This window comes from Euprymna scolopes, chromosome 6 (assembly GCF_053919585.1).
Source record: "Euprymna scolopes isolate OS-2025 chromosome 6, ASM5391958v1, whole genome shotgun sequence".
Classification (NCBI taxonomy): domain Eukaryota; kingdom Metazoa; phylum Mollusca; class Cephalopoda; order Sepiida; family Sepiolidae; genus Euprymna; species Euprymna scolopes.
Window position 1 is genome coordinate 28,291,962 of NC_136487.1, and position 18,237 is coordinate 28,310,198.

General features: G+C 33.5%; 1 protein-coding gene across 3 annotated transcripts in view; it reads right to left on the minus strand.

Moving 5' to 3' along the window:
- The window catches only part of LOC145277588 (uncharacterized), a 176,595-nt gene that overhangs the window by 64,908 nt on the left and 93,450 nt on the right, over positions 1–18,237 (minus strand). For 2 of the 3 annotated variants that reach the window (XM_080129102.1, XM_080129099.1), the window contains 3 exons: positions 16,227–16,473; positions 9,012–9,789; positions 3,580–3,800 (listed from right to left, as the gene is read on the minus strand). In XM_080129102.1, coding sequence (XP_079985228.1) covers positions 3,580–3,800; positions 9,012–9,789; positions 16,227–16,473 — 1,246 coding nt within the window. The remainder of the gene's footprint in view (positions 1–3,579; positions 3,801–9,011; positions 9,790–16,226; positions 16,474–18,237) is intronic. The other variant, XM_080129101.1, reaches the window with a different exon arrangement.

An 18,237-nucleotide genomic window follows, 5' to 3' on the forward strand; every position in this document is an offset into this window, starting at 1 on the left:
TGACCACACGGGATCATACTTCCCTCTTCTTTCTCCCCTACTTTCTTTCTTCACCACACCCCCTTCCAAAACCTCTACTGCCCACATTCACAAACTATATAACCACCCCCTTTTTTCAGGGTGTAAACCACACCGTAATATATTTTATAAATGATGAATGTAACCTTGATTCTCGTTTCATTAACGTCCCCTTTGTGGTCTGATGAGGTGGTTTCTTTGAATTAAGATTCCACTGAAACATGTATGCATATATACAACCAATAGTATTTGTATAATAAACAAAAAAAAATATATATTTTTTTTTAACCCACAAACACTAATGTTTCATGCTTGTCTGTAAGTTAATCAATCTCTTGTAATCACTGTATTAGTTCGCTCCTAAGAATTTAAGCTAGTCTTAATATTTTTGTAGGGATCATCAGTCTGTAGTAGAAATTTTTATATATTTGTATATATATATATATATATATATATATATATATATATATATATATATATAATTATAAAACTCAAATGACCTTGTAACGAGTGATGTAACCCACTTTCCGGTTTACGACATCCGGTTGCGCATGCGCGCATAAACATTAACCCATAACAATGTAAACAAATAAACACAAATCGCTTCTTTTGCAGATTTTGACCTGCGCACTGAAATATTAACGTTATTATTTCGAAATTATTATTTAACATGGAAAAAGTGGAATTGTTTTGCAACTATTCTTTATTACCTCTACACTGTCGCTATTTTCTTACAACTAAACAACTTTAACCCGTTGACAAACATAAGAACAATTGTAGTAAAGCCAAGACTACTACTACTACTCTCTATCCGTCCCTTTTCCTTCCTTCCTTTTTTTATTTTTATTTTTTTGCATTTCTAGATACAAAATAGTTGTGCAAGAATGGTTAATTTGTTGACACATTTACTAATCTGTTTTAATATTAGTTTTATTTTATTTTATTTATTTAGGTTTAATTTTTTTGCTTCAGGTTTTATTGATTACTTTTTTTTTAGATTTTAAGTTTCTATTACTTGGTTGAAGGATTCCAATATGGGTTTTTCATCCTTATATTTCCCATCGGTAGGTTCATGTGGGTTTTTGCTGCTAAATGACTTTCGTCGCCGTTCGATTCGTAGGAAAATCATGTTTAATTTTCGATTTTTGAGCGATTCTTCAGAAAAATAGGTAACTTTACACGAATAGGGAGGATTTTTTTTTCATGTTTGAGTGACCCGTCCATGATTTTTAATTTTAATATACTTTCATAGAAATGTTTCTTTTATGTAAAAAAAAAACTATTTTCTTTACGTCACAAGTGTCACGCTCATACATGAATCCCATAGCTAATATAACATACTGACCCAATGGGTCATGGGTAGTCTAGTATATATATATATATATATATATAACTACTTCATTTACTCACATAAAATTAATATACGAAAGTATAGATTTATGCGTAAACTTTAAATATTTACTTCAAAAGTGCTCAATACGTAGGTAGAGCTAGTTAGTAATTTATAAAATATATATGGCGATTAAGCTACACTGAATATTCGGCGTTTCATCCACTATAGGATTTGTCGGGCTTATGCGCGAATTCTGTGGTTGTTTCTCATTTTTATATATGTTGAGGATTTTAGTTAGCCAATCAGCTTTCTAGTATCCACCGCGCCCCTTCCTATCAGCCAAAGGGCATGCATTTTATCGGACAAAGAATAGACGAGAAATAGCAAACAACTGTGTTCACAAAATAAAACTTACTCTAGGATAGCGATACAAAATAGCTTTAAAACTAACAAAAACAATAGAAAACAAACAAATAAATAAATCAAATAAACATGAATATACATAAACGACCAGACACATATATATATATATATATATATATATGTATGCATGTATGTGTGTACACATATGTATATTTATATAAAAAAAATTTTAAAAAAGAGCAGAAATGAGGAAAATCGTCTGCCTTAAACCACTAACCTAGTTCTAAAACAGATCCTTTGTTTGATAAAATGCATGCCCATTGGCTGATAGGAAGGGGTGCGGTGGATACTAGAAAGCTGATTGGCTAACTAAAATCCTCAACATATATAAAAACGAGAAACAACCACAGAATTCGCGCATTAGCCTGACGAATCCTATAGTGGATGAAACGCCGAATATTCAGTGTAGCTTAATCGCCATATATATTTTATAAATTACTATATATATATATATATATATATATATATATATATATATATATATATATATATATATATATATATATATATAAACACACTCAGTTGACTTCTCTCCACCCATACAATTCTAACTTGAATTTTGTTTGTATCTTTGTAAGTATCAAATTGTTAATAAAAACCAGATTTCATTCCTAAGAAGTTTTTGATATACACGAAATTGATTTTTTTGTATTTGTAATTTTTCATGTTTACATATTTCAAAGCATTTTTTTTTTATTAGTCGAAGTTGCATAAATTAAAAAGGTTTATTCCTGCATCTTTTTTTAACACTCAAAAATACCACTCCTTCTTACAGAAGATTTTATTACAAATTCCCCAAAATGTTAATTATAAGCATTAGATTTCTAATAAAATTTTACTCTAGAAAAGGTGTGTTTAATATTGTTTAGTATTGTTCCAAGGCTTTGTTACAATACAATGACATCTTTGCTGTTTATGGATGTTCAGCATGAACATTGATGCCAGGAAAAACTGAGAAAATCCATGGCACAAATGAGAAACGATAAATATCAAGCCAAGGCCATACCAAGGTATAGTCAGATACAGTTTGCACAACTTTGTAATATTTTATACCAATAATATCAATCAGTTGAGAAAAAGGAAGGTGCAAGATATCTTGATTAGTGTTGATATTACCTGTCTCCCTCTACATTTCAACCTCTTTGCTTTCATTTTGCAAGATATATTCATAATTTTTGAAATTAATGATTGAAAGATGTACTTAGGTAATTAATTCCTATTTCAGTCACGTAAATTATTTCAAGTTGAAAAACAATCACACAAACCAGATTATTTTGTTCTTTCATTAACAATGAAGATGTCCACTGTTTGCATAAGTTGCAACATTCTTCTTCTTTATTACTTTTTTTACCAACAAAACACACCTGAATGAAGTGACGTTTAAAGATAAATGCCCTTTAAGACAAAATTTTTAAATCTGCATCTTTTTATTTTGTCATTTTGAACTTCTAACAGAACCTAAATTTGCATAATCATCCTTGCCTTTTATCTAAATGGTTCTAGGTTCGCGTACCACTGTTTCCTTACAATAGGCACATGCTAATCATGGCTGCTTATTTCTGTCTCTTTACACCATAACCACATGTTTGGCAGAAAACTGAACTTCTAGAAATTAAATATTTGAAAAAAAAATAATCATTTACAGGATGGTTTTAAGGCCAAAATAATTTAAATAGTAAAATATTAATTTCTCTCCATGTTGAATGAAAGAACGTAAATTAAATTGAAGGGGGGGGGGCAGCCAAGCAAAATCTAACAAAATCAATTTAAAATGTTTTTTAATAAAAACAGAAAACTGTGCTTACGCTTTCATAGGTTTTACTTCAGTTCCTGGTTTTGTTGGTTTTCCCCAAGAGTTACGTTGTTGGGCTGATAACTGTAATGTAGTTGTGGTCTGAGTAGGTAATGGAGCCGGGCTAATAGGACTGATCTGTTGTAAGTAACCAGGAGAATGGTCAGATTCCGTCCTTGGACTGCTTTGACCAGCTGTCTGACTGACCACATTCTGGTTAACAAACTGGTTATTCTAAAATATGAGAGGGGGAAAGAAAATAAGAAGAAAATAAGAAAAAGAAAATTTGTTTCTTTAAAAAAGTTGTAAAAAAATCAAGCAGAAAAAAATATGCATTTTACATTCATACTTTATTCGAATAAAGTAAAAACTCAAATTCATGGATTTTTTGCCAAAAGGTTTCGGACATGGACTTATGATTATGTTTTGTTTTCATCAACTGAAGAAGGCCTGAGACAATATCAGCCAACTATAAAAATTTACAATTGCAAATAAAGTCTTTTCCTCTTACATTTTTGTTTAGTTTTTCACACTTATGACAACCTTCAGCCACGATTTACCATCATCTATCTACAGGGTGGTCAAAAAGTCAGGTAACATGTTAAAGGTAGAAAAAACAATATGATCCATTATAATCTCTATTCGTTTAATATTATTTGTTTAAATAAAAAATGCTAATATCGTTTTTCTTTAAAATGTTACCTGACTTTTTGACCACCCTGTAGACGGATGGACGCCAACAAACTATACTATATTCCAAAGCATATTTTTTTTTTAGAAGTTGAAGTTGCATGAATGAAAAATGTCTATTCCTACATCTTTTTTAACACTTAAAAATTCCACTTTTTCTTACAGTAGATTTTATTACAAATTTTCAAAAGTACTAACTACAAGCATTAGATTTCTAATAAAATCTTACTCCAGAAAAGGTGTGTTTAATATTGTTTAGTATTGTTCAGAGGCTTTATCAAATTTTCGTTTTTAGTTGTCACATTTATTCTTTCATCTTCCAAAGTAAACCAATAAAAAAATCCCTAGTGAACAGCTTCCTTTTCAATATTGATACTTTTACTTTTACTGGTTTTGTTGATATGACCTTTTTTCAGGTTCATTTATGGCAATGTCTTTCATATTTAGATAACGCTAAAAGATAAAACCAAAAAAAACATCTTAATTTAAAAGAACATTCTTTATTTTTCATGTATTTTAATTGTTATTTGTGTCCTAGCACATTTGCTATTTGTATTTCATTTTATAAAGGTTTTTCCCATGATTCTTAACACTTATTTAGAAATTATTTTTGTTAAAAGAAAATGCACACGAAATGAACATGCAGTTAATTAGGAAGTACGTAGCTCCCTCCACACACACAAACACACACTTTATCTTCCAACTATCATGTGATTCGTGTAGTACAAACATTTAATCAGAGATGAGCATCAGTAAGATGCCAAAAAAACTTGAGCTTTTCCATCCAATGCCTGGGAATCAAATTCTACAAAAACATAAAAAAGTGAAAAAAGTTACATACATCACAAGCAAATATTTGTGATGATATTTCTTTTTAATAAACTATTCCAAACTTTTTATTCATATCCGTCATTATTACAATTGGTTGTTAATAAGCACAGAGTGACGAAAGAGAGAGTAACACATGGTATACAAAGTTTTTTCAATAAGTTTCCAGACTTTTCCGTATGGATACTTTTATTGATAGTGTACACATGAAACACTAGTCTCCTTCAAAGTAATCTTCTCCGGCTGTAATGCACTCACGCTATTCCAACAACTTCTGGAAGGCCCCATGGAAGTCCTCTTGTATAAGCGTGTCAATGACCCTCCTGACAGCCTCTTTCATCTCCTCAATTGTCTCATAACGACAGCCTCTAAAGTTTTTCTTGAACTTAAGGAATAACCAAAAGTTACAAGGAGCAAGGTCTGGCTCATAGAGAGGGTGAAGATCAGCTCGACTATATCCCTGCTGTCATGAAAATGTCTTTCTTTCTGATTTTCTCTAAGCACCTTCGGGACAAACTTTGCACAAAATCTTCCGCATCTTCAGTTCCTTGCGAATAATTGTTCGCACACTGACATCAAACTGTGAACTTATTGTCTCTGTAGACGCACAATGATCCTTATTCATGAAATTCTTTATTTGACCAATCAGCTCTGGTGTTCTGACTTACTTACTCCTCCCACACCTCTCACCATTCCTCACCAGACTCCCTGTCTTCCTTGAATCTCTTATGCCACTCAAAAACTGATGATCAATTCATGCAAGATGGTTCAAAAGCAGTCAGAAGTATTCCATACGTTTCTATGGCATTTTTACAAGTTTATTGCATTTTTGAAATTCACCAGATGTGAAATCGGGCTTTAGTAGGGTGTATTCCAATTCCTGCTGTAGCAATTCATTTGAACCTGAAATCATAAAAATTGGCCAGTCATCTCATAAGATGTATAGCAATAAGATACTGAATTTCCAAGTGTTTATGACACTTTTAAATGCCTGTACAAAAAAGTCTGGAAACTTATTGAAGGAACCTCATATAAACCTACAACATGCATTAAGAAAGGGTGAAAGTGATAGATAGAAAGTTAATAGGAGATGATTCACTTGGTGATTTATTTGCAAGTTACTGAAATAAGAAAGCCGTATTATAACAATGAGGTATCAAAACAGCAAATTGAAGAAGACCAGTAGACCAACAAATCATATGAGCTGAAACAAAGGAAGCAGGAAATAGATCAGACAATTCTGAAGAGCACATATTATAATAGTATTTATAAAAAGTAAGTGAGACTAGCAATATCACGTCGTTGAGAGAGAGCAGATGCAAAGAGAAAAAAAGCTAATCAAATTACAGAAAAATTTCCAAACCTTATCAAGAAATCTCAAATGGGACAGAGATTCACTGGTACCAACATTACAACAGTACTCCATACATGGTCTGATAGATTTATAGCAATAGAGAATAGCCTCAGGTGTGAGAAAGTGTTTGGGGTGATAGAGAGAACAGACTTTAAGAGAAACCAAAAGGGATCTAATATATGAATTTCAAGAAAGATTTGATGAGAAAGAAAGACCAAGAGGTTTTAGAGTCAAGTTCTCCCCAAGAGCTGTCATCCATGAGAATCTCAGCAAGAAAATGGACACACCTATGACTGAAAAATACAAACTCAGTTTTACCTGGATTAAACAAAACAAAAACAATTTAATACTCCAATCCAAAACTGAACCCAGTTCAATTTCTAGATGAGCTGAACATTTGAATTTATACAAAAATTTTACATTTATGCAGATGAGTAGTGTTATTCCAGGATGGTCTTCTATAGCATTCTTGACTGGTCTCTATGCACCCAGCACTATATGATGTATAAAATAGCTCGTTTTGCAGTTGGAGTTTGCAACAGTCTCTCCATAATGAATAACTATCCATGCATAATGAAGAGTCATACTTTTCAAGAGGCAATCCTGTTAAAATGCACGGGCATAGATACAGCACGCGGATTTAGAGGAATAAACTTTGATAAAAAAAATTCTATTAATTCTATGGGTAGCATTAGTTCCTGTAGCCTTCAACAAAAGAGTGGAAGCAGGTCAGAGAAAAGCTTGTGATCATATTCTTGACAACAGATGACCACAATGCCCCAGTTAGCGGGTTGAAGCTTTTTGAGCATTATGATTGAAATACTATAGGGGCCAGTTGTTTTACTGGAATCAAAGTCTTTGATAAGCTTGGCAACATCACACACAGATATTTATATGTTGTCTGGTTTTCAGTCACAGGAGGAAATACGGGGGGGGGATAGGCAGCCATTTTTTATTTAAAATACTTCTAGCACATTACCTACTAGATCATTTTCCAGATTTTTTTGAATTTATACAAATTTTGCCATGATATGTAAGGACATAACATTTTCACCTGAAATGCATTGGTTTAAAAGATCACCAATGTAAACAAGCAGCAAAGTTTGTTTTTCTTGTGGGTAGGATGGCTTGTAGAGAGGTGCTAATAGTCCACTTCATCTTAAATACAGTGAGATAATTATGGATTATGATACTATGTCTCCAAATAGATTACAAAACAAATATAAATAACCACAATAAAAAAACTACATATTAACTTTAGTAATAAATGCATAAAATCGAAAATGAGAAACATAAATTAGGATAGTATATGTAGAAATGAACTTGAATAAACTAACAGAGCATCAAACTGGGAGGTGACCCTGGTTAAGTGGTTAATGACATGAACTGACAACTTGGGTATCCCAAGTTCGAATCTAGTTCATTCCACAAAAGTCACTTCCACTTAAGATGTTATCAACCATCACGCGGTTCCTTCCATATTGTCAATGTCTTTCCAGAAAGAATTTGAACTAGAAAAATATCAGGGAAACCAATGCCAACAATAGAATCTTCGGATTCATATGATGTGATGATGAATAGAAACGCTTTACATCATTATGTTATGACCTAATGAGCTCATGTTAAGAAGGACATTGGTAGTGATATAGACAGCTCATAGGAAGAACATATTAAAATAACAATCTATTTCTTGAAATTAGGTAGACATTTTGGTATTTATGCAGAGAATGACTCGTTTTTCCATGAATTTTGTCTTGGCAGCTTACATAAACCACCAGAATATGGTGAAACGCTCAGAACTCTGGGAAGAAAATATTACCTTTAAACATGCAAAAATTTAAATTGTTAAAAATAAATCATTTTAATAAAACCGTTATGATAAATCTAATGGAACATACGGTGATCAATTGAAAAAATTTCCTACAAGATATTTGCAAAGAGTGTTTTCTTAGGAATCCCATACAGATAACAGAAAATCTTTCAAAGAAAAATAACCTTTCCCTCTAACCCTAGCTTTGATAAAAGAAAAAACATTTTTTCATAAAAAATAATCTTTTTCTGAAGCCCCTTTCACTCCAAAAAAGAAAACTTCCTTAAAACAGTAACATTTCTTATGAACTTCCCACTTCACACAAAAAATAAATAAAAAATACTTTCTTTTGTTGTTTTACACTAAAAAATAAATATTTATTTATGAAACTTATCGTAGGTTGATATTTTGATTTATTTATTATATTTCCATTTTCTTCATTGAAGTTATATTTTCTTTCATGATGTTTTCTTTTAAAATTCGATCAGCACTCTGCATATGCCAGCAAATTATGTAAGCTGCCAGAATATGCTGGCACAACATCCATAGAAAAACAGGCAATTCTCTGCAAATGTAACCAACATTTTTGTCTAAATATAAATAATTGGGTAGATGGGTGAAGTATAGGTCTTTTATAATGGATTTAGTAAAAGTGCGAAATATGTTATCTTGATTTCGCATGACATTGGGATCAAACAGCAGCTCCCCCCCCCCTTGCCAAAAAACAAAACAAAAAAAAAACAAAAAAAAAATCTTTCTTTACATCATAAACCTTATAAATAAGGTCCTGTGGCCAATTAGCTGTTTCAAATGATGCAGGCTGCAGTACCTGCTGCTGTTGTTGTTGCTGCTGCTGATGTGATTGTTGCTGCTGCTGCTGCTGCTGCTGAAGTTGCTGCACTTGTTGAACTGTATCAAACTGAAAATATTTTGGCTGTGTGTTTACAAACTGTTGATTTTCCTCTGACGTCACCGCTGAATTATAAGGTGGTGGGGCATAATGTATTCGACTGGCTCCATTACTGCTGCTGCTGTTGTTGTTGTTATTATTGTTATTGTTGTTGTTGTTGTTGTTGTTGCTGGAACCAGTGTCAGCAAAGAGATTATTATTGTCAACGGCACCAGTTTCTTGATACTCCATTCGTTGGCTACGGCTCAACTGAGCAATATGAATGCCGGTCTGAGCTGTGGCTTGTCCTGGAAGAGCAGTCACTGTCTGAGCCAGCGTTGAGACAGGAACGACAGTTTGGGCTGGAACAGACACGGAGCCTGCTGCTGCTGCTGATGCAGGAACAAGAGCTGAGGCAGCGACTGCTGCAGTTGAGTTGGGGATAATGTTAATATTTGTGGTTGCAGGAGGGATGACACTGCTCGTGTTGGTTACGCTATTTCCACTGCCAGCATTGCTCGCTTCCGTCGGCTTGTTGTGGTGGTTCTCTAAGTGCCGTCGAAGCGATCGATTATCACAGTAACTTTTGTCACACCCTTCCACACTACATACGTATGGTTTCTGGGCACGGTGCGTCACTAAATGTCCATTTCTGATGAAAAAGATTTAAAAAAAGAACAAACTTTAAGTAATCAAAAATACTGAATAATAAAAAAAATAATGCAAGTTGCAACATTTTCAATAAAAAATAAACATTATACATAGCATGATCAGAGTATTTCTATGGAAGAGGATCTCCTTTTTTATATAGTCATTTCTTCTTATAATTTCACAAGTGGCTGTCAATCGTCTGGTCTGTTTGACCAAGACAAAGAAAATTCTTTTTCATGAAGAAAGACACAAGGAGACAATTGCTGAGTTTTCTCCAAGGTTTTATCTGGAGAGAATTGATTTAGGAGGGAGAGATTTATGTTATCTAGTTATTTACTTCTTAACTTTCTTCCTAACTTATTGAATGAGCGATGTAAATGGACATCAAAGTAATGTTCACATTAGGTTATCAGTTTTCTGCAGCATTGGCAGTGGCTCATTCACACAGCTTCCAATGCAGACTCATCTGAAAAAAAGCTTTGGTTCTCTCCTCAAAAACGTGACGTCATTCATCATTGTTTGAGTCTGTTTGTTGACCATGTTTGATCTCTGTCCTCTGCCTAGGAACGATTCTGTTTGCAGATTAAGGTTATCCTGACATGCACTAAATGTGATCCTAATTAAAATTCACACTAGCTAATTTAATAGTCACCAACGTAGGGTTCCTAATATGTAATATGATAATGTCAATTTGTAAGAGAAAAATAACTAAAAAAGAAATAGAAGTTCCAGAACTTTTGAGATTAGTATTATTTTTATACACAAGGTTAAGGCCAAAAGCCATTCAAGGTTAAGGACGTGAAATTTTTCATAGGATTAAGAATCATGATTAATTCACAGAACGATTCAACACAAATTTGTTGACATTGAATTGATAATTTGAATTATTTGGTTATTGGGACGACCGTTCTCATCTTGGATGTTATGTGAGAATACCATTCCGAAAAAAATGTAGTCAAAACAATCCCTCACCCCCCAAAAAATGTCACTCAAAATAAATTGTATCAGAACATAATTAGTTCCAAGACCTGTCACCATCATGATTAGTAAAAGTCTTATCTGGGCCTTTTTTCTTCGTATTATATGAAGTATTTCCATTTTTGACTGTGACAAAATAACATGACCAAGTAATGAGTCTGATAAACAGAACCAAAGTTATCACTAGGGCTATGACAACAGCATATTCTTTTCCTTGTTTTAATTCTAAGGTATATATATCCATTGATATCTTATGTGTTTTTATGTAGAATGATGTGGTTCTTGGTTGATTAATTGTGTCTGTGTCGGATATATACTACTCGAGCATCAAAATGATAAAAACAATATGTCCTAGTTATCACCAAAAGTCTTTCACCTTTTCATGAACCCTCGTCTAGATATTCAAGTTCTTCTTTGTTATTGTAGCGAAATTCAAAAATTGAAATATTGAATTTCAAATGAAACCAATGGTATCTACTGAATTGTCATGTCGCAGGAATGAAAATATCCAAACATTACAAAAAAACAATATGGTAGAAAATTAATTATAAATAAAAACAGTTTTCGAAGACAATTAGCAAAAAATAAGTTTTGCTAAATCAAAGATTTTCAGTTTCCAGAAAATATTTACCCTGTTTTGCTACAATTGGAACTCTCCAGTTTCCATTTTCTTTTTTTTTTTTGCAAAACTCAATTTTCATTGACTTCAAAAACTATTTTCATTAATAATTATTTTTCTACCTTATCGTTTTTCATAAATTTTAGATATATGCTCATTACTGTAACATGACAATTCAGTAGATATCATTGGTTTCATTTGAAACTCAATATTTGAATTTTCGAACTTTGCATGAATAATGAAGAAGAACCTATATTCCAAAATTAAATCAAGTGACGATTGTTCAAGCATTTAAGACACAAAGTACACAAAGAAATAAACACATACAGCTAAAATCATAATGTTGGCCAAACTAATTATACAAAAATTAAATTTTGGGATAAGGAATTTTATACATGTTTTTATTTTTTGGGCGTTCATTTTCAACAATGACGATATTTATGCAATATCTCAACAAATATGCCCTGTCGGCTTTCCATATTGTCAATTTATGCACACTGATGTTTCTTCTGTATTTAATTACTAGCCTGGGTGCCCGGCGTTGCCCGGGTGTTAGGAGGTGGGTGTTGAGCAAAAAAAAAAGTGGTAGTAAGCAAGCAGGCTCGAACTCGTACCGCGAAGGAGGAAAAGAATGTAAAAAAAAAAAAAGTGACATGTTTGCTGTTGCGTCCATTGTCAAACTGGAAGTGACATAGGTTTAAATTAAGGCTAGACAATCGAAAAGAGGGGATGACTTTCGAAAATATCAGCAAAAAAAGCGATCCCTCCCTGTAGAAAAGTGCCTAGTTGAAGGTGAAGCAATTAATTTTTTGGACCAATTTTTGGATATTTGTTATCTGAAGGGACGAGCTTCAAAACGATACCAATCTCATGAAAATTTGTCACCACTGTCAAAAGTTTTAGGCAGACATACAAACATACATACATTTAAACAGATGTGTGAAATATATATTAAAGACTAGCGGGGAGTACCCAGCATTGCCCGGGTGTTTTTGGGTGTGTGTGGTCGGCTGGGGTGGGGGGTGTTAATGAAAACCCAAGAATAAGTGAAGTAAAAAAAACAGAAAAATCTGAAAAACACGTGAAAAATGGCTTAAATAACCCTGCTTCAATATTAAAATTTAAAAAATTGAAAAAAAAACAAAACATCTCACACCGCAATTCGAACCTAAAACCTTTAGATTAATGAGGCCGCGCTCTAAGCAACTGAACTAAAACGACGTCCACAAAATTGTGTCGCTTTTTTAAATATTTAAAGTAAATCAGGTTACGACGTCGTATGACACATGCGTAGAAGCGGAATCGTCATGAGAGGACAGTTTTTGCTGACCCCCTCCCCACCCCCTGTAGAAAACTGATCATTTTAGGGTGAAGAAATCAACGTTTTTGGCCAATTTTTCGATATTTGTCTTGCGAAGGTTGGAAGTTTAAAATGATACTGATCTGGTGAAAATCCGTGACCCGTGTGAAAAGTTTTTGTGAGACATACAAATACACATACATACATACAAACAAACACACATACATACATACAAACACACATTTTCGCTTTTATATATATAGATAGATGTTTATATGCCCTAAGAATAAGCGAAGTAAAAAAAAAAAACAGAAAAACAAACGTTAAAAAATCTGAAAAACACATGAAAAATGGCTTAAATAACCCTGCTTCAATATTAAATTTAAAAAATCGAAAAAACGAAAGACATCTCACACCACGATTCGAACCCAAAACCTTTAGATAATGAGGCCACGCTCTAAGCAACTGAGCTAAGATGACGTCGCCGAAATTGTGTCGCTTTTTCAAATATTTAAAGTAAATCATATGACGCATGCGTAGAAGCAAATTCGTCATGAGAGGAGGGTTTTTGCTGACCCCCCCCCCCCTGTAGAAAAGGGATGATTTCAGGAGGAAAAAATTAACGTTTTTGGCCAATTTCTCAATATTTGTCGGGCAAAGGTTGGAAGTTTAAAATGATACAGATCTTGCAAAAATCCGTGACCCGTGTGGAAAGTTTTTGCGAGAAATACAAACACACAAACACACATACATACACACATTTTTGCTTTTATATTTATAGATGATATACATTTATCATTTATTTGGCATAATCACATTGAAACACCGAAAGTGCAGGAAACTGCAGTAAGCTATGTGATTTACAATTAGAAGATATTGCATCTATATACCATCTGAATGTTTGTCCAATGTGACTTTAAACTTGGGATAATCATGTTGAAACACTGGTTCTAGCCAGATCACTGAAGTAAACCAACAATAAGCCTGGCCAGTATCACATGGGTGACCATTTGGGAATGCTAGGCGCTGTATGTACTGCACCAAGATGTAGAAATTTCCAGGTTAGTATCTGAAGGTGTGTTTAATTCACTGGAAGAGATGCGCCCCTAGTCTTTATTCAGACATGCAGTTAGAAGGAATACTCTAATGTAAAAACCTGAAGTCTACTTTCTGCTCTGTCTTGTAGCAGCCATTGCACTGACTGAGATTAGCAGTTGTACCAAAAAGTGTGGTTGGTTCTGCACAAAGCCTTCACCATTATAAACAAATCATCTGTGTGGACGGGAATATCATCATATTTATCATTTAGTCATAGAAAGCTCAATGTCTTTGAAGTGAAATGTTTAAGAACTATTCTTGGGGTAACTCTGCAATTTATTTATCTCTCTTCCACAGCAGAAAGATGTGACACAAGGGTCGAAAAGTGGAATTGAAGAGCCAACACCCTAGAGGAAGAGCACTCTGGTTTGCAAAAAGTGCATCGGAGGCTCCCTTGGCATTTTCCCCAGAGGGCACCTAAGGCAATTAGGAATAACCTAACACTTTTTCAAAGGGAGAAGGCCAAGCCTGGGAGGGATTACCTCTTAGAATGGCACAGGACCAGTAACATACCGCAGTCAAGACGCCAATAGGTAGAAATGTAGATATCAGACAGAAGCTTAATATTAACAGATCCATCAACAACGTTATTGGAAAACAAAGAGATTGATGTGGTTTGGACATGCTTCCAGGCTATCAGACTCCAGCTACGTAAAAATAATCATATAGTGAATAAAGATTAAGACAACTACTAAATGGATCAGCTGACCAGATAAGGGTTGATATTATTATGCCATTCCTGACAACTTAAAGACCGGCCCAAGACATAGATAAGTTGCAAAATATTGCTCTCAAGCATGTGGCAAAGCTCTCAAGCGTACAAAGATGCCAAGCTTATTAAAGCTTTCATTAGTTATAAGTATTTGATACGGTTACTAAATCATTTGTGATATTTTCTATTGCGATGCAACATTTTAAAAGAAACACGTCACTGTTTTAGTCAGGGAATCTGCATCCAAGAATACAAGAACTGTCATTAATTAGGAAGAAAACAAATCAAAAGAAAACAACTAACTCTGGAGAAAGATATTTGAATAAACTCTCATGTAGTGAGAGTGTATATAAAAAGTGTCTATTTAACTAATTCTCTTTAACGTTGTGATATATACAGTGTGTGGTTAGATTGTATGAGAGTGCATATACATGTGGATATATATGCGTCACAGTCATCTATATGACATGTGTATATATATGCGTCACAGTCATCTATATAACGTGTATATATATGCGTCACAGTTATCTATATAACATGTGTATATATATGTGTTCGCCTATGACCGTCTAGCATTGTGATTGTCTACTTAGAGTTCGTTGAGTGTGTGTAACACTTGCAATAACCCTTATCCCTTAGTGGCTTCCGGGCCTTGATAAGTGGTGATCACTGTGTAAAAAAAAAAAAAAAAAAAAAAAAAACACTCAACAACGGGACAAGAATATACATAATACGTTTACATCACAAAGGATGAATAACGCTTATTTGTGGTTCCAACATCTTGCCAACTGGGAATATATCTTGTCCATCTTTGGTCTTGTTTGAAGGGAAGCTTTTATGGAAATTCTCCCCAAGAAACAACAGTGTTTTATTTCCAGCAACTTTTTATTCCAGATTATTTTTTCCTTTTTGGAAAGTTGCAATGCTGATTCTGACTATCGCCATTTCTGACTCTCTCTACTCAGAGACACTAGGATATGCTCTCGACTCCAACTAACTTAACTAATTTCCACGTATCTTAAAAAGACCATCTCCCCTTCTAAATGACGTCATTAGCATACGTTACTATGATAATCACCTGATGTTTTGACATGTCATTATTTCTAAGTTGTCAACTAAACTGTAAAGAAATATTTATTATAAATATTTTGATTATTATTCTAAAACATATTTTAACTGACAAAACTTTTTGGCTTGAATAATCATAATAATTGTTGACCAGCACACCTTCGGTATCGCCCGGTCAATATCAAAACTATGTAATCAGATTACCAAAATACCCCCAGATACTCAACTGAGTTTTTATCTATGGTACCCCCTGTAGAACATTCACAGCAAACACTCGCCTACCTACTAAAACTGCTAATACTTTCTTTTATTATCTACCTATGCCTAAAACTAAACATAAATTCCATGATTAAAGTTTCTTTCTTAGAACTGTCCATTTGTAGAACACAATACTACAGGATTGCTTCCCAGCTGACTATAACATGGCCATTTTCAAGTCTAAAGTGAACAAGTTCCTGTTCAACTGTCCTCTTAAATAAACAAACACTAAATTCCACAATACCGATAATAATAATGTTGACTCACTGCCCACTTGACACGCATTAACCCTTATCCTCAAACGGTCTTTGGGCCTTGATAAGCAATGAACTTCCCCTAATAAAATAAACATTAAAAAAATAACACTCTCTGAGGGAAGGGGGTTTAACGTGATTGACTACTTACAAGTGATCTTGTCTCTTGAAAGCCTTTGAGCAAATCTGGCAGACAAATTTCCGCTCATCACTATGCGTCAACTTGTGTTTCACCAAGGCACTAGAGTTGTTAAGCGTCTTCTGACAGATCGGACATTGGACAGTTGGGCGGGTGGAATTGGACCCTTTCGAAGAACGTCCTTTGCCGCGAGTCGTACCAGTCGATGTCGTAGCAGCTCGAATAGGAGACGATTCAGTGGAAATACGGTTGCCACCTGCTACAAACGGAAAACAAAGAAAATATAACGTGTTTGGATAAAAATCATCCAAATTTAAAAAGAAAAAAGATGCTTGTTTAAATTTAAAAACAAAAAATGTAATCAAAATTTGTCCTTGCGTCAGACATTTTTTTAAATAAAAAAAGGAAATTTTAAATAAAAAAATAACAACTCACCTTGATACCAAAACGTATGCTTTACCTTTGATAATGAGGTAAAACTGTAAAATTGCAGTAAATTATTGAAATTAAATGCATTTTATTGCTTATAATAAATATATGTCATTGTAGAAATTATATAACAAAAATAAGTCACTTACAGAGAGTTGCAAATCATCGTTTTATTTATTAGATCCTTCTGGTTTGATTGGACTGTTTTTAGAAGTATGATTATATATATATATATATATATATATATATATATATATATATAAGTGAAAATGTCTATTTCTCTGTGTGTCTGTGTACACTTCCCTACCAAATAATTCTGTCAATTTCCGGTCTAGAGACTCGAGATTTGACATAAGGAGTATTGAGATTGCGGAAAATCTTTTTAATCAGTTTTTGGCCAGAAATTTGGCTGTCCAGGGATGAAAGTTCAACGATTTGACCTTTGAAAATTCTACCAAAGTCCTCAAACAATTCTGGGTCTAAACGCTTGAAATTTTAAATGTAGGTTACTTGGACATGGATCAAACATTACAATTTGATTTGAACCCGAAAAAATAAATATTAAGGGGTCAAAGTTTTAAAAAAATTGATCCCTGCGGTCTCTACAAAATTACCCAGAGAAATTTTGATCTAAACATTTGAAATGTTACATAAAGTGTATTCACATGTAGGGCAAGTTATGAACAGTACATAGGGGCAAAGCAAAGCCAGGCTGAACTGCTAGTATATATATATATATATATATATATATATATTAGCAGACCACCTGGCATTACCTGGTCAAAAAATATGTTTAAATATGATATTTTCATTGATGCAAATTATGTATTTATTCGTATAGAGACAATTCTCTATTGATTATTATATTGAACCTAATATTAGATTGAGATAAAAATTCTTGCAGAATTTTTAATTTTGATTTCAAAGGATTTATTTTAAAATAAGTTTTCGTTATAATATCTTTTACTTTATTTATCATTTTAAAGAGCATTTTTCGCTCTATCTAATTGTTTAAATTACATTATTTTAATACAATTATGCATTTTGTTTTCAAAACGTTCAATACAAGATGAATAAAGCAAATTTGCACAATTTTCTTATTCTGCTGAAACAACTTGCAATATCAATGAAACATTTGGCCCAGGAACCACTACTGAATGCACAGCATAATGGTGGTTTAAGAAATTTTGTGGCGGCGACAAGAATCTTGAAGATGATGAGCGTAATGGTTGGCCATCGGATGTTGACAACGATCAATTAAGAGCCTTAGTTGAAGTCAATCCACGCACGACTGTTTGCAAACTTGCTTCGGAATTAGACATAATGTATACAACAATTTCCAACTACTTGAGAGATTTAAAAGACAAAAAAACTTGATAAATGGGTGCTTCACAAATTGAATGACAATCAAAAGAAATGCTGTTATGAAGTGTCATCTTCCCTTCTTCAACGCAACAAGAATGACCTGCTTCTCGACTGGGTTGTGGCAGAGAAGTACTGTCAACAAATGGATAAAATGCATCAAAAACTTCAACAACACCCAGCATTAGTCAACAGAAAAGGCCCAATTTTTCTCCACAATAATGCTCGATCA